General features: G+C 38.1%; 1 protein-coding gene across 1 annotated transcript in view; it reads left to right on the top strand.

The window, feature by feature from the left end:
• Positions 1–21,033, top strand: part of ZYG11A (zyg-11 family member A, cell cycle regulator) — an 84,942-nt gene that overhangs the window by 15,522 nt on the left and 48,387 nt on the right. Inside the window, exons 2-3 of the mRNA XM_004372046.1 lie at positions 4,847–5,012; positions 12,442–13,193. Coding sequence (XP_004372103.1) covers positions 4,847–5,012; positions 12,442–13,193 — 918 coding nt within the window. The remainder of the gene's footprint in view (positions 1–4,846; positions 5,013–12,441; positions 13,194–21,033) is intronic.

The following is a 21,033-nucleotide window of genomic DNA, read 5'->3' as shown; positions in this document are numbered from 1 at the left end:
TTAAAGATTTATAAAGGCTCAAAGATTCATTAACAATCAAACAAACATTGATTTACACAAATTCACTATCAATTGGAAAGGAATCATCTAACTTAGAAATCTATCTATACAGAAGCGTCTAACTAGGAGAAGCAGAAAATATAGAGGAGTTTACACATAACAAATTTTCATCGGGAGCTTACTGATTAACAAAATACAGGTAATTACTGATTATCAAAATAATAGCATAGGAAGGGCCTTCTTAAGAGGAGGTCTTCATCTTTCTTGTCTCTTGTTTACTGGTAGCGAATGGTCCAGGCGAGGAAGGCTGACTTCTGTTGGCGATGAGAGGCTCTCAGGGAGTAGAGACAGTGGATAACTACTGTAAAGAGGCATGAAACTATTAAACATCTTATAGTAAAAAGGATCCAGGCACGGAGATTGAGTCCGGAGAACCAATGTGTGGGATTAAGCCAGTAGGCAAAATCATTAAGTGTATTAAGTGTAGCCTTATTAGACTCTGATTGTAATCTCAAGAGCTGTTCTTGTAATTGAAATTGTAATTTTTGAATATCACTTTTCAATGGAGAAGTGAAGCTAGCCAAAAGATTATTTTTAACATCCTTCCAGGACTCATTATATGGAAGGGCAGTAACACAGAAGCGAGTGTATTCAGCATCACAGGTTAATTGAGAATGTTCCCATAGGGCTTGCTTGTCGTTCTCTAAGCCAAAGGACTGAGGCTTCTAAAGCACCCAGATGCTTGAGGATCTCTTGATCAATATGTACCATAGTCTGTATTTCAGAAGTAACATTTTGTATGTAAGTGTTAAACTGTTGGGCAGTTTGAATGGATTGAGAAAGAGCCACGGAAGTAGCAGCCGTAGCGGCAATAGCAGTGGCTGTAATAATAGAAGCAATAAGGATTCCCAAAAATCTTTTAGTCCGCATTTTCTGTAATGTGTTAACAACCTGAGCAAGAGGGGAACTATCTTGCCAGGGGCGTGTAAGGTTAACAGGTAGCCAAAGGTGGCTTCTTTGGCGGAGAACAAATACAGAACTGATATTAAGAGTAGAGACATTCTGTCTAGATAAACACGGTGTAATCCATGTAGAGCCACTGGATAAAGTTAATTGGAAAGAGGTATTTATTTTAATAATATCTGGAGGGTTAGAGGTTATAGCAAAAATGTATGGTCTGGATGTACATGTAAGTACAGAATCATTATGATCAGGAAGGGTCCATTGTAATTTTGGGAGTGGGTTTTTGGCATTTTTTGTTTTTTAACCTATGACAGTCCTTTTTAAAATGTCTAGGCTTACCGCACCCAAAACAGGTGGCAGTGGATGGACAGAGAGCTGTCGCTAATACTTCTGCCTTATGAGTTTCTGTGTCAACATTTTGACATGTTCTAATAGTTTCAGCTAAATTAGGATTCTGCGCCTTTAAGGGCGTCAGAAAGGCTTGGCAGTCAGCATTAGCATTCTCGTAAGCAAGCTGGAGACAAAGAACCTCAGCCGATTGTTGATTGTCTGCCTGTCGGGAGATTGCCATTTGAAGGCGGTTTATAAAATCAATGTAAGGCTCGTTTGCTGTTTGTTGGATAGTGGCAAAGGAGCCTGTAGGTGTTTTAGAGTCAGGGACCTTACCCCATGCTTTAGTGGCAGCATTTGATGCTTGACTAAAAGTTTGTCTATTCATTTGGCTTTGGGCTTGTGGGGGTAGAATAATTTCCACTACCCAGGAGCATATCAAGGCTGATAGGAATCTCATGATTGAGGTTGTCTATGGCATAAAGGTTACAATGTTCTTTATATTCTTGGCTCCGTACACTAAATTGATCAGGGGTTAAAACTGTTCACATCAAAAGGTTCCGAATCCCATGGGATCATCTCATAGTTCTGTCCTATAGCTTCTACATATCCCCTTGTAAAGGAAGACTGTAAACCGTTTTTTATCATACTTTTACGGAGTTCTTTAAAAACTTGAAAATCAAGGCCATCGTGACGGGGCAGTCCTGATCCCTGAATGACAGGATACGCAGAAAGCCCCTCTTTCTCACGGCCCTCTCGCAAACATCTTTCCATAAGACACTCATGTTGAGAGAAATCAGCCTTGGGAGGCATGGAAAAAGGGGGGTTGTAAACATTTTCTTTACTAGGGGAGGGAGCAGAAGGAACTGTCTGTAGGGACTGTAAAGCGAAGCGACAGTGATGTCAAGCAATGAGAACTGAAGCTGGGATGTTCATGTCACGAATGATATTACCAATACGTTCCCATGCTTCTACATCAAGGTTTCCTCGTAGGGGATACCATGGACAGGCAGATTCAATTAAAAGCAGAAGTTGGGTAAGAGCTTTTTCTGGCACCTTAAGCTTAGATAGAGGCCTTTAACAATCCCAACAACTGGGTTTTGTGTTGACGCTGTTCAGGAGAAAGAGAATTTTCCATAGCGAGGAAGAAACGGAAAAATGAAGAGAAGATTGATAGGAAAGCTCCTGGCCTGAAGCCTAAATCCCTTGGGAGCGTTCGGGAAAGCCCCGCCGCCCTTGAGCTGTAAAACCCAGCCTGAATTGAGAGCGTTCAGAAAGGTCTCCAGAAAGCCTTGCCACTCTCGGGCTATGAATCCTAGGTAGTCGAGACAACGAAGACAGTAACCAACTGCACAACTCTTACCGAGAAGTGGGGCCAGGAGGGTCACTCTGAGGAGTCGACCCCACTTCAGTCCCAGGAGTTTATTTTATAGTCAATACAGCAATCAATAAGGCCATTAACAAAACAATGGGCTTTGAATGTGGGCAAGGGAGAAGGAACTCAGGTAAACAAGTCAATCAGTAAAGGGACAATAGGTTTGGGAAAACACATCCGGACAAGTCTGGACATGTTGGAGACAAGTCTCAACATGCTGTGCAGCATAGAGGCCTGTGGGGGCTGCAGTTGTCAATAGTGCAGCCATGTTTAAATGGCATATATCCCCACAGAGGAGCTCACAGAACTCAGCAAGTTGTTATGTTTATGGTTACTGTTTTTCACAGTGAACATATACAGATTAAAATCTGCAGTGGGAGAAGGGCAGAGTCCAAGAGAGACCAGGTGCAAACTTACAATTGTCTTCTTTTAGTAGAGCCATGCAGATAGCTCTTAATTTTCCCAATAATGATGTATGACAACTGGAAGTATTGCCAACCAAGGAAGCTCACCCACGCCTTGGTGTCCAGGTTTTCATTTCAGAGGTTGGTCAATTAGGCATGGCTGGCCTTAGTTCCCTTCCAGAGATCAAGCTAATACCCAAGGCTGCCACCACAAATCACATTGTTAGCATAAACTGTTTGACCTGGCCCAAGGTGCCAAGGCGTAAACAAAGACAGTTTTATCAGGGAGGATAATCCCAAGCACTTAGAGGTTATCTCCCAGGAGCTGGGCAAGAGACAAACCTTTCTTTAGAAAGTGCAGGGTTTGGACCAGGACTTCAAACATGTTGAAACGGTTCAGTAATTGCTGATGTAAACAAGGCAGCATATGCATTGCATAGTGACCAAATCTGTTGCCTGTCGGATTTTGACCCGAGTAGGGAAACAGTGGTGCCCCGCTCAAAGATGCTGGCCAACCATGTCACTTTGAACGTGTGTCGCTTCCACAGTTCTGCCAGTAATCCAGTCTTCTGCATCAGACGTCTGAACTTGGGATCCACGCGGGAGATTGGATTATTGGTCAGACTGTGCAGAGCAACACACATTTAAAGCAGCACAGTAGGCTGCTGTCTTTGAGTGGGGCACCACTGTTTGTTTCCTACTTGGGTCAAAATCCCACAGGCAGTGGATTTGGTTGCTGTGCAACACATATGTTGCCCTCGTTTGTGTCAGCAGTTACTGAACTGTTCTGAACCAGTTCAAAGCCCTGGTTTGGATAACCACACCTGCTGAGTTAATCCTTTACTGCATAGCAAAGAAGTAATTTATGCTTTGGACCGTGGAATTTAATGAGTTAAAAGAGGTGAGGGTGGCTGGTCAATGAACTGTTGGCAGTGGTGGTACTTTAACGTATGAGTCAGGTTGGAGTGCCTCATGCTGAACGTGGGATCCTTTGTGATGCTGCCGAGGTCTGGGATCTGACACTGGGATCTGATCACACTGAGGTAGGATAGAGGTAATTACAGATAGAGAAGGAGGTTTGAATGTTGGGATGATTCATATGCATGTTGAAGCCTCTGAGAAAGACAACAGTCTCTCTATTTGGCTCATCACCCTCTCTTTATGTCTAATATAGTGCCATGCTGTTTAAATATTTGTTGAATGAACAAAAATACCTGTGTATCTTAGAAGAGAAAGGGCCCGTAGGACTTTTTATAGTCCCATTTCTTACTCAGTTCCTCATTCTTTTAAGAATGCTGGCTATATCACCCTTTTCAGGCCATGAACACTTTTTGGGGAGTAATAAGCCTTCTAATTCTCTGGCACGTAATAATTACTGTATAAATATTTGTTGAATGAATGACCATGTAATCTCTGCTTGAAAAAATTTCATGTTTTGAAACCATCAGATTTCTTCTCTGTATTCCACACTAGACTGTTAGCTCCTAAAGGACTATATCTTACTCATTCCTGTATTTTCAGTGACTGGAACAGAACAGGCAATGAGTGAAGGATTTAGAGAATTTTGTTTAAGGTAGAACAAGACATCAAGCTTTCCATTCAGTAAAGAGTTGGAATTAAGGTGGTTTCAGTACATGTAAATCATTAATAGAGTGGGGAGAATGTATCTTCAGGTATAATCATCAAGTGGTTTTATGTATGACATGACCCATACTTAATGTTGAATTATATGCAGATGTTTTCTAACAAAGTTTGTTTGGGTTTTGTTTGATAGGAGGAAGCATCTCCCTACTCTTTGGTTAATCTCTGCTTAAACATCCTAATTGCTAACCTGGAGAAATTGTGTTCTAAAAGACCTGATGGAACACTGTGCCTTCCAGAACATTGGAGTTTCCCTCAGGAAGTGGCTGATCGATTCCTTGGAGTGATGACTTGGGAAGGTAATGCTAAGCCTCCTCTACAGTAGACTCTTAGCACTTTACTATTTGAAATGCACATTTATGTACAGTTACTCTTCTGATACTCATATCAGCCCTGTGGGCAGTGTGGAAATCATTTCCATTTTATATGTGAAGAATTGAGTTTCTGAAAGTCTTTCTAAGATCCTTTAATGGAAATTGTCTTCCTTCTAGTCCCTCCCTGCTGTTGGCTTAGCAGAGTGAGAAAGTAGAAAACTAAGTCAAGTTACCACTCATCCGTCTGTTTTCTAGTGTCCAAAATCCTGTTTCAGTAAACTCCTTACACATTCATTGTGGATATGATCCTTTAAAAAATTCCCTTTATTACAACAATGACAAAAAAGACAAAAACAAAACCAAAACCAAAGGAGTAGCTGCTAAGGCTGCTTATGTACAGCCAAACACCTCATGGGATTTGGTTCCTGGTTTGGAGGTTTAGAGTCATGGTTTCATGGGACATCCCAGTTAATTGGCCTAATAACATGGTTAGAGCTTCTGTTCTACCTCCTAGTTTGTTGCCTAGTGCCTGGGGTCTTAAAAGCTTGCAAACAGCCATCCCAGCCATCCAAGGCACAAAAATTGATCTGTATTTGTCTGGAGCAACAGAGGAAAAAGGAGAGTTAGAAATAGGGAGGAAATGGAATGTGTGGCTCATTGCCTTCATGAACAACTGCCTCCTTTGCTATGAGATCAGAAGAGCTGGATGGTGCCCAGCTAGCATTACTGAACATTCTATAGAAGAATCTTGGATCAAAAGGGTGAGAATGCATAATAGAATTTCAAATTCTCATGGAATCCAGACTTTCTGGAATAGCCAAAACTATTGCCCTGAGAAAGTCTTTGAACCTTAAACCAGAAATATCCCCTGAAGTCTTCTTAAAGCCAAACAATAGTTTAGCTTACCTAGTAAAGAATGTCTACCTTGAGTATTGTGTTCTTTTAAGAGCTATCGATATGGGATCAAATTGACAACAGCAAGTCTAAAGATTGGCTAGGAAACTTAGGAGGCAGTGAGTTTATTTTAATGGCGGAGGAACAATTCAGAAAAGGAGGGTTAGAAGAGCCGCACAACTCAAAGAATGTAATCAGTATCAGTGAATTGTACGTGTAGAAACTGTTGGTGTTTGTTCTGCTGTGTATATTCTCCACAACAACAAAAAATAAATTATAAAAAATAATTTCCTCTACATCCATTTTAGTGGGGTTTCAAAGGGAACAGAGATAAAGGCGTGCATTTAATTTGCTGTATTTTAGTTTGTTGTTAACGAAAAAGCTTTTTTTTTTTTTTGGTAACAGCATTACTGAAATATAGGGTCGCTATGAGTCAGAATTGACTCGACGGCAGCAGGTAATAGGTTATTGAAATATAATTCACATACCATATAGTTCACCTGTTTAAAGTATATAGTATTGGTTTTTAGTATATATACAGATTTTTACAACCATCACTACAATTTTAGAACATTTTAATCACCTCAAAAGCAAACCCTGTATCCTTTAGCTATCACCCCTCTATTTCCCTCTCTCCCCATCCTAAACAACCATTGATTGACTTTCTGTCTCTATGGATTTGCCTATTCTGGACATTTTAAAAAAATTGAATCATACAATATTTGGCCTTTTGTGTCTTGATTCTTTCAGTGGCATATTGTTTTCAAGGTTCGTCCACATTGTAGCATGACTCAGTACTTCATTCCTTTTTGTGACTGATAATTGTTGATCCTTTTATCAATGGATGGCCGTTAGAGTTATTTTCATCTTTCGGCTATTATGGATAATGCTGCCATAAACATTTACATACAAGTTTTTGTGTGGACATAAGTTTTCGTTTCCCTTGAGCAGGTACCTGGGAATGGAATTGCTGTGTCAAATGGTAACTATGTTTAACTTTTTTTTTTCCAAAATGGCTGTACCATTTTATATTCTCACTAGCAATGTATGAGGGTTCCAGTTTTTCTGCATCCTCACAAACACTTGCTATTATCTGAATTTTTTTTTTTTTTAAGACAATAAACTCTTATTATCTCACGCAGTTTCTGAGGGTCAGGAATCCAGGAGTAACTTAGCTGGGTGGTTCTGGTTCAGAGTCTCTGAACAGGTTGCAGTTAAGCTGTCTTATATGATTTTTTGATTCTAGTCATCCTAGTTGGTGTGAAGTAGTGTCTCATGTAGTTTTGATTTGCATTTCCTTAATGACTGCTGTTGAGCATCTTTTCATGTACTTATTAGCCACTGTGTATTTTCTCTGGAGAAGTGTCTATTCAAGTCCTTTGCCCATTTTTTAAGTAATTTATTTGTCTTTTATTATTGAGTTGTCAGTGATCTTTATATATTCTGGATACTAGACCCTTATCATATAAATGATTTGCAAATATTTCCTCCCATTCTGTGGGTTATCTTTTCACTTAATAGTGTTCTTTGACACAGAAAAGTTTTTAATTTTGATGAAGTCTAATTTTTCTATTTTTAATTTTGTTGCTTGTGCTTTTGGTGTTATATCTAATAATCCATTGCCAAATCCAAGGTTATGAAGAGTTATGCCTGTGTTTTTTTCTAAGAGCTTTATAGTTTTAGCTCTTTCCTTTAGGTGCTTGATCCATTTTAAGTTAATTTTTGTATGTGGTTTGAGCTGGAGATTTAACTTTATTGTTTTGCACATGGCTATTTCGTTGTGCCAGCACCATTTGTTGAAAAGACTGTTCTTTCCCCCATTGAATGGTCTTGGCACTTTTGTTGAAAATCACTTGATCATAGATATGAGTGTTTATCTCTGGACTCTCACTTCCGTTCCATTGGTCTGGATGTCTGTCCTTGATGCCAGTACCACACTGTCTTGGTTACTGTTGCTTTGTAGTGAGTTTTGAAATTGGTTAATTATCAATTCATGGCCAATCTTGTTTCCTCCATACCTCCACACACTCCCCACCCTGCCCCCAGACATATTGAAGCAAATTCTAGATATTTATCACTTCAACTGTAAGTGTATCTGGGGACTTGGGGACTTTTAAAAAATTTACAACCACAATACTATTGTCACACTTTAAAATTTTAACATTAATTTTTTAATAGCATAAAATATCCCCTCAAAGTTCATCTTCCCTGATTTTCTCACAGTTTTTTAAGGCTATTTTGTTTGATTAGGATCCAAATGATGTTCATACATTGTAATCAGTTGATACGGCCCTTAAGCCTCTTTTTTTTTTTTTATTGTACTTCAGGTGAAGGCTTACAGAACAAATAGTTTCTCATGAAAAAGTAGTACACATGTTGTTTTATGACATTGGTTAACAACCCCACAACATATCAACCCTCTAACTTCTCAACCTTTTTTTTTTGGTGAAAATACACATAGCCAAAGATACACCATTTCAAAAATTTCTACATGCACAGTTCAGTGACATTGACTATGCTCTTCCAATTGTGCTGTTATTCTAAACTAAGATGAAGGCTTACAGAACAAAATAGTTTCTCATTTAACAGTTACTACAGATGTTGCCCTGTGACAATGGTTAACAATCTCATAACACATCAACAATATCCTTACTCAACCTTGGGTTCCCTATCACCAGCTTAAGCCTTTTTTTAAAAAAAATGTTTTTTAATTTTTGGGGAAAGGTTTTTTGTTTTTTTAAACTTTTTTTGCCATAAAATATGTAAAATTTATCATTAAAACCATTTTTAATGTATAATTCCATGGCATTAATTACATTCAGAGTGTTACACAATCATGATCACCGTTTTCAAAATTTTCAAAAATTTTTTTATCATCCCAGGCAGAAGCTCTACCCACTAAGCAGTAACTCCTTACAACACTGTCCCCCCAGCCCTTAGTAACTTTAACCTACTTCTGCCTCTATGCATTTTCCTATTCTAGATATTTGATATAAATAGGGTCATACAATCTTTGTCCTTTTGCGTCTAACTTATTCCACTCAGCATAATGTTTTCAAGGTTCATCTGTGTTGTAACATGTAACTTCATTTCTCCTTGTGGCTGAATAATATTCCATTGTATGAATATACTACATTTTATTTATACATCATTTGTTGATGGACAGACACTTGGGGTTTTTTACATCTTTTGGATATTGTGAATAATGCAGTGAACATTGGTATACAAGTGTCTGAGTCTCTGCTTCCAAGTCTTTTAGATATATACCTAGGAGTGGATTGCTGGGTCTCTTGTAACAGATTTTTGACTTAAAGTCTGTTTTGTTTGATATTAATATTGCTACCCCAGCTCTCTTTTGGTTACTATTTGCATGGAATATTTTTTCCATCCTTTTACTTTAAGCTTATTTGTGTCTTTATATCTAAAGTGGGTCTCTTGTAGACAACATATAGTTGGATGATGCTTTCTTATCCAGTCTGCCAATGTCTGCCTTTTGATTGGAGAGTTTAATCTATCTATATTTAAAGTTATTATGGATAAGGAAAGACTTCTGTCATTTTGCTATTTGTTTTCTGCTTGTGTTATACCTTTTTTTGTCCCTTATTTTCTCCAATACTGCCTACTTTTGCAGTGAACCATTTGATTCCATTCTTGTTTCCTTTTGTGTATGTTTTTTAGGTATTTTCTTTGTGGTTGATTACATGTAACACCCTAAGTTTATAATGATCTACTTGGAATTGATACCAATTTAACTTCAGTAGCATATAAAAATTCTGTTCCTATACTGCTGCACATCTCCCTTTATGTTATTGTTATCACAGATTACATCTTTATACAATGTGTGACTGATAACAAATTTAACAATAACAATAGCATATTTTTTATGCATTTGTCTTTTAAATTATGTAGGATATAACAAACAGAGTTATAATCCAAATATACCACAAAACTGGCCATTTTATTTTTACCCATTAAATTATCTTTACTGGGGATATTTTTTTCTTAACAGGGCTTTGAGTTACTGCCTAGTGTTACTTCATTTCTTGGTGAAGGATTCTCATTAGCATTTCTTGTAGGACAGGTCTTGTGGTACCAATTCCTTCAGCTTTTGTTTGTCTGGGAATGTCTTAGTTTTCTCCTCATTTTTGAAGGACAGTTTTGCCAGGTACAGAAATCTTGCTTGATTGTTCTTTTCTCTCAGTACTTTAAATGTCATCCCACTGTCTTCTGGCCTCTGTGGTTTCTAAGGATAAATCAACACTTAATCTTATTGAAGATCCCTTTTACATTATGAGTCACTTCTGTCTTGCTGCTTTCAAGATTCTCTCTTTGTGGGTGGCTTTCTACAGTTTGACTGTAATGTGTCTCAGTGTGGATTTATTTCAGTTTATCCTGCTTGGAGTTCATTGAGTTTCTTGGATGTGTATATTCATGTCTTTCATCACATTTGGGAAGTTTTCAACCATTATTTCTTTATTCTTTGTGCCCTTTGCTCTCTCTCTTCACCTTTTGGGACTCCCATAGTGTGTATGCTGGCCTGCTTGATGGTGCTCCACAGGTCCGTTAGGCTCTGTTCATTTTTCTCCAGTCTTTTTTCTTCTCCTTTGATTGGAGCAGTTGTCCTATCTTCAAGTTTGTTGATTTTTTCTTTTTTCAGCTTAGATCTGTTGTTGAGCCCCGTTAGTGAATTTTTCATTTCAGGTATTGTACTTTTCAGCTCTAGAATTTCTATTTGGTTGCTTTTATAATTTTTCTTTATTGATATAGTTGTTTTGTTCATACATCGTTTTCCTGGTTTCTATTAGTTTTTTGTCTGTGGTTTCCTTTAGCTTTTTGATCATATTTGAGACAGTTGATTTAATGTCTTTGACTACTAATTCTAATGTCTGGGTTTTCTCAAAGACAGTTCCTGTCACGTTATTTTGTTTCTTTGAATGGGCCGTACTTTCTTGTTTCTTTGTATGCTTTATGATTTTTTTTGTTTTCATTGAAAACTGAACATTTGGATATTATAACGTGGTAACTCTTCCTTCCTTGGGGTTTGCTCTTCTTCATTGTTGAAGGCTAAGCTTGTGTTTAGCCAGTATTTTAACTGAGACTTTCTTGAATGCCAGGAGCATTTGTAAGTTGACTTTTCTTGATTCAGCATTTGCTTGGTTGTTGTAAACCTTTGACTGTTTTCCACAGTTATGAAGAAATTTATTCTGACAGTTTGCTTCCCCCCACTGCTGATGTTTCTATGGAGAAAGTTTTATTTCTCATCATTAATAATCATTAAAACCTCTTGTCTCATCTCATCCCCATCAAACACCATTCTAGCCCCTTTACACTGTCACAGAATTGGTGTTTCTAAAATTATCATTTTGACCATTTTTCTGCTTAAAAATCTTGAATTGTTCCTCATTGTCCATAGGGTAGAAGTCTGAGTTGACTAGCTTTGTGTCCAGGGCCTGTCTGCCTTTTACCTCCCTCTCCACTCTCATTTCCATCCATGTCTCCCCTTATATACTGTGATCGCTGTTGTGCTTATCTACTTAGGATCATTCCAAATAATCTGCTGTTTTATGCTTTCATGTCTTTGATATGTTCTTCCACCCTTCACCTTTACCCTGGCAAACTGATGTTCACTCTTCAGAATATTAATTCAATACCTCATACCTATTGCTATTGCATATAGCTCACTATTATGATCATTTATTTACCTGGCAGTGTCTTCCTAGCCTTTTTGTAATCACAGGTATCTATTTACCATGTGTGCCTGACACTTAACACAGGATCTTGTGCATAGAAGGTGCTTAGTAAGTGTTTGCTAAGTGAAATCTAGTACGGTGAAATCTGTGAGAGCCTGAACTTGACGGGACTGTCTTTTCCCTGTCTTGGCAGGTTTTCTGCCTTTGACAAGGTGCAGTCTTACCATTTATCTGTTTCTGTCCATTAGTGGAAGATATTTGAGTTTTTCTTCTCTGACAGGCTTCTGCCTTACACTTGTTCTGGCTTTTGCAGGTTTTACTATATAACATTCTCATTTTACAGATGAAGAAAATGAGGCTCAGAGAGGTTAAGTGACTTGTCAAAGACCATCCACTAATATAGTTATAAGTAATCATTAGTTAATTGTGTTATTTGTATATTGTATATCATGTACCTGTTTACCTATCTTGTTTTGTTATTTCTTTCTGTGAACAAAGGTATTGTGGATAAAAGTACCGGCTCTGAATTTATCTGGGTTTGACTCCTGATTCTGTTACATATGTTGATCTTGGGCAAGTTACTTAACTTCTCTAAACTTCATTTTCCTCCGATATGTAGGTGGAATAATAATATACCTTTACAGGATTACTGTCAAGATTAAATGAGATAACCTGAGTGAAGGGTTTAGAACAATACCTGGCACAGAGTAAGCAGTAAATGTAGTGATTATTGTTATTAGTAGCATTTGTCCTAGTTCACTGGCCACATTGCATCCTGGAAAGGCATGAAATCTAGTTGTCATTATAAGATGGTTCTGGTTCTTTTATAGGCAAGCTGACTGATAGAACTTCGAGCATTTTCCAAGGCAACCAAATGAAACTGAAGCTGGCCAATATCCAAAAAGCTAAACTTTCTACAGCTGCATTCATAAAAGCCTTCTGCCATCACAAACTCATTGAACTGGATGCTACTGCAGTGCAGGCAGACCTTACAGTCCCAGACATCGTAAGTGGACTCTGCAGCAATAACTGGATCCGGCAAAACCTTCGGTGTCTGCTGTTGGACTCGACAAGCATCCCTGGAGATTCAAGAAAACTGTTCTTTAGTCAGCTCACTGGTCTTCGCATTTTAAGTGTTTTCAATGTTTGTTTTCATAATGAAGACCTAGCTAATGTTTCTCAGCTACCAAGACTGGAGAGCTTGGATATATCCAATACCCTGGTCACCAACATCTCTGCACTCCTCACCTGCAAGGATCAACTCAAATCTCTCACAATGCACTATCTGAAATGCCTGACCATGACCAAACCACAAGTTCTTGCAGTCATTAGAGAACTTAAATATCTGCTTCACCTTGATATTTCTGATCACAGGCAACTCAAATCAGACCTAGCTTTTCATTTGCTACAGCAGAAGGATATCCTGCCTAATGTTGTGTCACTGGATATTTCTGGGGGCAGTTGTATCACTGATGGAGCTGTAGAACTGTTTATTCAGCAGCGGCCTGCAGTGCAGTTTGTGGGACTATTGGCTACGGATGCTGGTTATTCTGACTTCTTTACTACAAAGCAAGGCTTGAGGGTTGGTTCTTATTTGAAATGTGTTTTGTTTCATTTCTTTAGAACATTATTAAGTTTTCTTGCTGTGTACCAGAATCTGTACTAGGTGTTAGAGTTACAAAGACAGATAAGAAATCCTTAAGGAGCTTAACAGTAATTATTGTGTGCCTACTGTGTGGTAGGTCATGGAAGTATGACCTTAAATAACATGCAGTCACTGCCTCTGTGTCTTCTAGTCTACCTTGATAAGTATGGCCATTTATACATTACCTTGTATTTGCCAGATGCCATGTTGTGCACATTATGTTTTCTCCTTTAATCCTGTCATTTTATAGGTGAGGAAATGGAAGCCCGGGGAGGTTAAGCTACATACCCACAATCATGGAACTAACTATTAGATTGTAGAGCTGGTATTTGTATCTAAGTTTTTGTGACTCAAAAACTTGTGCTCTTCACCTCTATTAGGGGCTAAATATGATTAATAAGGTAGATGGTCAAGATGTCTCTATTTTAAGCCTAACGATGTAACTGATAGCTTCTAACTTCATTACCCATTACCCGTTGCCACTGAGTTGATTCTGACTCATCATGACCCTGTAGGACAGAGTAGAACTGCCCCATAGGATTTCCAAGGATAGGCTGGCGGATTTGAACTGCCAACCTTTTGGCTAGCAGTTGTAGCTCTTAACTGCTGCACTGCCAGGGCTCCTCTACCTTCATTAGAGAGTCCAGAAAATTAAAAAGACTTTTAAAAACAACAATTTCTATTTTAAACAAGAAAACCATTTTTGGCGAGATGTAAACTAAAAGCAATTAAAAAAATTTTTTTTTTATTGTGCTTTAAGAGAAAGTTTACAATTCAAGTTAGTTTCTCATACAAAAATTTTTACACACATTGTTATGTTACTCTAGTTGCTCTCCCTGTACTGTGACAGCACACTCCTCCTTTCTACCCCGGATTTCCTGTGTCCATTCAACCAGCTCCTGACCCTCTCTGCCTTCTCATCTCACCTCTGGACAGGAGCTGCCCATTTAGTCTTATGTATCTACTTGAGCTAAGAAGCACACTCCTCATGAGTATCACTATGTCTCAAGTCCAGTCTAATCTTTGTCTGAAGAATCGGCCTAGAGAATGGTTTCAGCTCTGGGCCAACAGAGAGTCTGGGCGCCATGTCTTCCGGGGTCCCTCCAGTCTCGGTCAGACCATTAAGTCTGGTCTTATTACTAGGATTTGAGTTCTGCACCTCACTTTTCTCCTGCTCTGTCAGGGACTCTGTTGTGTTCCCTGTCAGGGCAGTCATTGGTGGTAGCCAGGCAGCATCTAGTTCTTCTGGTCTCAGGTTGATGGTGTCTCTGGTTTATGTAGCCGTTTCTGTCCCTTGGGCTAATATTTTCCTTTTGTATTTGGTGTTCTTCATTCTCCTTTGTTCCAGGTGGGTTGGGACCAATTGATGCATCTTCGATGGCTGCTTGCTAGCTTTTAAGAACCCAGCCACCACCAACCAAAATGGGATGCAGAACGTTTTCTTAATAAACTTTGTTATGCCAGTTGACCTAGATGTCTGCTGAAACCATAGTCCCCAGACCCCCGTCCCTGCTACTCTGTCCCTCGAAATGCTTGGTTGTATTCAGGAAACTTCTTAGCTTTTGGTTTAGTCCAGTTGTGCTGACTTCCCCTGTATTGTGTGGTGTTCTTCCCTTCATCTAAGATAATTCTTGTCTACTATCTAGTTAATGAATACCCCTCCCCCCCCTCCCTACCCTTGTAACCATCAAAGAATGTGTTCTTCTGTGTTTAACCTTTTCTTGAGTTCTTGTAATAGTGGTTGTATACAGTATTTGTCCTTTTATGACTGACTAAATTCACTCAGCATAATGCCCTTCATTTTCCTCCATGTTCTAAGATGTTTCACGGATTCATTGTTGTTCTTTATCGTTGTGTGGTATTCCATTGTGTGAATATATCATAATTTGTTTATCCATTTGTCTGTTGATGGGCACCTAGGTTGTTTCCATCTTTTTGCTATCGCGAACAGTGCTGCAGTGAACATGGGTGTGCATATATCTATTTGTGTGACGGCTCTTATTTCTCTAGGATATATTCCAAGGAGCAGAATTGCTGGATCGTATGGTACTTCTGTTTCTAGCTTTTTAAGGAAACATGAAATTGATTTCCAAAGTGGTTGTGTAAACCAAAAGCAATTTTTAAAAGAGCCTTAAGAAAAAAGTTTTGAGCTTCTACAATAAGTTTATAGCTTTTCATGGTGTTACTTTTGAAAGCAACATATACTTAAATATATATGTTTAGTGATAATTCTTTTTTAAAACAGTAGTTTTCTACCTGAACTGTACATTAGAATCACTTTGGAAACTTTAAAATATGTTAATGCTTGAGTCTCATCCCTCAGAGATTCTGATTTTTTAGTCTGGGACTTGGTCTGGGCATCTGGATTTTTAAAGCTCCCAAGAATTCTAATGTGCAGTCACAGTTGAGAACCACTATTTCAAGGTTTTATTATTCTTTAAAAATAATTACACCTCATGTAGTTCTCTGTAGGGTTGGAGAGTAAAGTGGTTTGCAGAGTAATTAGTTGTGTTCACATTTTATTCTTTTGAAAATGGCAGTTGTTTTTAAAAGTCCTCTTAATTTTCTGGACTCTCTAATGAAGGTAGAATATATCAGTTACATCATTAGGCTTGAAATAGACACATAATCTGAACTTTTGAATTTAATATGTAAGTGGAGAAATGTTTACCAGGAATTATTTGCCAGGCCTTTTTCAGATTAATAACATTTAATGTCACAATGATCAAAAGACCACAGAGATCAAAAGAGTAGCACATAAACTCTTGGTGTATACAGTAATATGGGACAAGTGCTGGATTACTGTATAGGGAGATTAACCATGTAGTTTGGATACTCTCAAAGAAGGGACACCAAAAGAAAATGGCAAATTTTGTTTTACTAACTTATCCAGTATACATGTAAGTTTAGTTCATTTTGAATATTTGAAATTATGTGTTACATACGGTGTTGGATATTGTGGGGATGGAGTAGGGAGACCGCAATCAACTTGGTGCTAAGAACCTCAGAAGATCTTAATCCAGCCTTATGTGGAGTATAAGGAAAGGTAAGTTTAAAAGATGTGTTTTAGGGAACCTTTTATTTAATATAAGTATACATATTTTAGGAGCCCTGGTGGCATGGTGGTTACGGGCTCAGCTGCTAACCGAAAGGTAGGTGGTTTGAACCCCCCAGCAGCTCCATGGGAGATAATTGTGGCATTTTGCTTTTGTAAAGATTACAGCCTTGGAAACCCTACAGGACAGTTCTACTCTGTCCTAAAGGATTGCTGTGGGTTGGAATTAACTCGATGTCAATGGGTTTTTATACATATCTTGCAAATCAATTGCAAAATAAACTAATTATTTTTGTTGTTTAGGGTGATCAAAAATTTTGCTTACATTAAAATGAATAAATGGTAGTGAAGACCTCAGTACACAAGAACTACATGTTATTTCTTGTACCAAAAATTAGAATGGGCAAGATGGACTTAATTCCTTTACAGTGGGGGGAAAGGCACCATCAGTAATAAAAACCACGCGGAATGTTTATTTCCGGGGAAATCCTTGTTGATTCACAGATGAGGTGTATCAAGAATCCTTTATGAGAATTCTTTTGTAGTGGTCCATAGAAAGCTAAGGAGAAAAAGGATGTTACAGCCACTATCCCATCTCCTGCTTAGTCCTGTTGTACTGTATCTTTTGAGTCTTACATCTGGATGTTCACAAAACTTTTTTAAATTTTAGAGTATTTCCATTATTTAGGTTTTTTTTTTTTTAATGTACTTCACGTGAAGGTTTACAGAACAAATAGTTTCTCATTAAACAGTAGTACACATATTGTTTTATGAGATTGGTTAACAACCCCACGACGTGTCAACCCTCTCCCTTCTCGACCGTTTCTTTTTGGTGAAAATATACATAGCCAAAGATACGCCATTTCAAAAATTTCTACATGTACAGTTCAGTGACATCGACTATGCTCTTCCAGTTGTGCTGCTATTCTCACTTTAGATGAAGGTTTACAGAACAAAATAGTTCCTAATTAAACAGTACACATGTTGCCCTATGACAATGGTTAACAACCTCACAACACATCAACACTGTCCTTACTCAACCTTGGGTTCCCTATCACCTCAACATTGGGTTCCATATCACTGTTTAGATTTTTAATGATGTGTGGTTTCTTAGGCAAATCATCTATAGTACTTTTAAAAGTACTTGGATTAATCGCTAATTAGATCATTAATTTTAAACATTTTCCCACATTTGTTTTATCATATCCTCCCTCTCTCTCTTTACACACACACACACAATTTTTTTCTCAACTATTTGAGCGTAGGTTGCATACATCATGCCCCTTTACCCTTTTATGCTCTAGTTTGTATTTTCTAAGAACCAGAATATTCTCCTAGATATCCACAGTATAGTTATCAAATTTCAGGAAATTTAACATTGATACTGTAATCTATTGTATATAGTCCATTGTTTTAGATTGTTCTAATAATGCTGTCTATAGATTTTTTTCCTTAGTCCAGGATCATATATTGTATTTAGTTGTCATATCTCTTTATTCTTTAATCTGGAAGAGTTTATTAGTCTTTCTCTGTCCTTTGTGACATAGTTTTGAAGAATGCAGGGTAGTTTTGTTTTTTGTTTAGATTGTTTTGTTCGCTTTTTTGAAGAATGTTCCTCATTTTCCGTTTATTTGATGTTTCCTCATGATTTGATTCAGATTTTTCATCCCTGTGTGGAATACCATATGAGGATGTTGCGTTCTTCTCAGGGTGTCACATTTGGAGGCACACGACACCCCTTATTAGTGATGTTCATTTTCATCACCTAGACAAAAATATTGTCCACTATATAGATAACATTTTCTCTCTTGGAACTAATAAACAATCTGGGGAGATACTTGAACACTGTGCAGATATCCTGGTCCTTATCAAACTTGCTGTTCTAGATTTAGCATCCACTGATGATTCTTGCCTGAACCATTCTTTACTGTGATGGTTGCAAACCATCCAACTCCAGTACTCCCTTTAACATTTGATCACTTGGCATTCTACTGTAGAGCCCTTCCTTCTTCATCTTACTATCTAATCTATCCTCAGTATGGACTAAGTATTTTTGGTATCTGTTGCTTTCAGTAGTTTACAGTTCATCACTGTCCTTAATTGTTTTGATGCTCAAGCTGTTATAGATTGGCCAATGAAAGTACCTTCAAACTGACTCCTGTGTCTTTTTTTTTTATATGCCCCTATCACCACCACCACCACCACCATCATTATCTTAATTATTTTGGACACTTCAGTACTTTCTGGCAACAACAAGATGTTCTAGACTTTCTTATATTGTCCCTACTCCAGCCCTGGAATTGGACATTTTCCCCAGGAGGCCTTGTTCCTTTCAGTGGGAAATCAAGATCTGAGTGGCAAGTGTGCGTGTTGTCATGGGGCTTTCTTTGTTTCTTGGCTTTTCAGTGGAGAGAACTAAGAAATAAGTAAATATGTATATTAGAAATAAGTTCAGAGGAATACCTCTGACCCCTATACCATTTTTCTTTGCCTTTCTCCTTTCTGTATTCCTGTCTCCCCTCTTCCACAGTGAGAATCTTGGCTCCCAGCAAATCAGCACATTTGCTCAATCCTACAATACATATAAAATAGTTTCAGAATTGCGATACCTATACTGCTATGAAAAACAAATCTAAAAAGAGCTCAAGATTTGCTTGCAGTTCTTTTTTTTCCTTCTAGACTGAGAGTATAGTCAAACTACTAAGCAGATGTATTTATATTTTATTTCCTCTTCTTTTATACAAAAGGTAGCATAGTATGTATGCTCTTTTGCATTTTGCTTTTTTACTTAATAGTATATCCTAGAAATCACTCCATGTCAGTTCATATTCCCATCCTTTTTTTACAGTACTCTATAGTACTATATTGTGTATACCAAAAAAACTAAACATGTTGCCATTGAGTTGATTCCGACTCATAACGACCCTAAAGCGACCCTGTAGGACAGAGTAGAACTGCACCATAGGGCTTCCAAGGAGCGGCTGGTGGATTCAAACTGCTGACCTTTGGGTTAGCAGCCAAGCTCTTAACCACTGTTCCACCAGGGTTCCACGGTGTGTATATGTACCATAATTTATTCAACCAATCTCCTGTGTTCGGGCATGTAGATAGTTTCTACTGTTTTGCAATTACAAACAATGCTGTAATGGATAACCTTGTGTAAATGTATTTTCTAATCTAGGATTACTAGTTAAAGGCTAAAACTACATGTAATTTTGTTAGATGTTGCTGAATTCACATCCATAGAAGTTGTACCATTTACATTCCCACAGCAAAGTTTGAGAGTGTCTGTTTCCCCAGATCTTGTCACTGAGTATATTGTCTAGCTTTTTAGTTTTTGCCAATCTTACAGGTCAGAAATAGTATCCCAGTATAGTTTTATTTATAGTATCTTTTTTTTTGAGATATACTTCATATAAAATAAAATTCACCATTTAAAAGTATACACGTTAGTGGTTTTTAGTATATTCATTATGTTGTGCAACCATCACCACTAATTCCAGAACATTTCTATTAATCCAAAAAGAAACCTGTACCTATTAGCAGTTTGTCCCAATTCCCACTCTGTACCTACCCTCTGGCAACCACTAATCTACTTTCTGCCTCTGTGTATTTGCCTATTCTGGACATTTCACATCAGTGGAATCATAAAATACGTGGCCTTTTGTGTCTGGCTTCATTTACTTGGCATAATGTTTTCAAGGTTCATCCATGTTGTAGTATGTATCAGTATTTCTTTCCCTGTGTATGGCTGAATAATATTTCATTGTATGACTACCTTTCATTTATCTGTTCATCAGGTGATGAACATTTGGATGGTTTTACTATTTGGCTATTATGAATAATGCTGCTATGAACATTTGTGAACTGTTGCTTCAAAATCACATGCAGCAGTAAGATTTCTGCAATGAGGACTATTATCCATTCCTATTATCTGGGCTGTATACACCAGACACTTACATAGTGTAGGCAGTTGACAGCTGCTATTATTATTTGTAGAAGGTAAACACTAAACAGGAACAGATTTGAGGTGAACCGGTGCACTCTACCCCCGTGAGCACACCACTTGGCATCATAGGGGAGAGAGCCATGTATGTCTAAAAGAGGATTTGCTCACCCTTCCCAAATTACCCATGTCCGTTTCTTTTTTTTGTTGCTTATTGTAGTTTAAGTGAAAGTTTACATTTCAAGTTACTCTCTCATACAAAAATTTATACATACATTGTTATGTGACCCTAATTGCTCTTCCCATACTGTGACAGCACACTCCTCCTTTCTACCCCTGATTTCCCGTGTCCATTCTACCAGATCCTAACCCTCTCTGCCTTCTCATCTCACCTCCGGACAGAAGCTGCCCGTTTAGTGTCATGTATCTACTTGAGCTAAGAAGCACACTCTTGACGACTATCATTTTATGTCCCACAGTCCAGTCTAATCTTTGAAGAGTTGGCCTTGGGAATCGTTTTACTTCTGAGTTGACAAGAGAGTCCAGGGTCCATGCTTCCTGGGGTTCCTCCAGTGTCAGTCAGACCATTAAGTCTGGTCTTTTTACTAGAATTTGAGTTCTGTACCCCAGATTTCTCCTGCTCCATCAGGTACTGTCTGTTCTGTTCCCTGTCAGGGCTGTCATTGGTGGTAGCCGGGCACCATCTAGTTCTTCTGGTCTCAGGCTGATGAAGTCTCTGGTTTATGTGGCCCTTTCTGTCTCTTGGGCTAATACTT

Source organism: Trichechus manatus, unplaced genomic scaffold, assembly GCF_000243295.1.
Source record: "Trichechus manatus latirostris isolate Lorelei unplaced genomic scaffold, TriManLat1.0 scaffold00015, whole genome shotgun sequence".
Classification (NCBI taxonomy): domain Eukaryota; kingdom Metazoa; phylum Chordata; class Mammalia; order Sirenia; family Trichechidae; genus Trichechus; species Trichechus manatus.
Note: the sequence above shows the minus strand (reverse complement) of the source record. Positions and strands in the feature narration are given on the sequence as shown.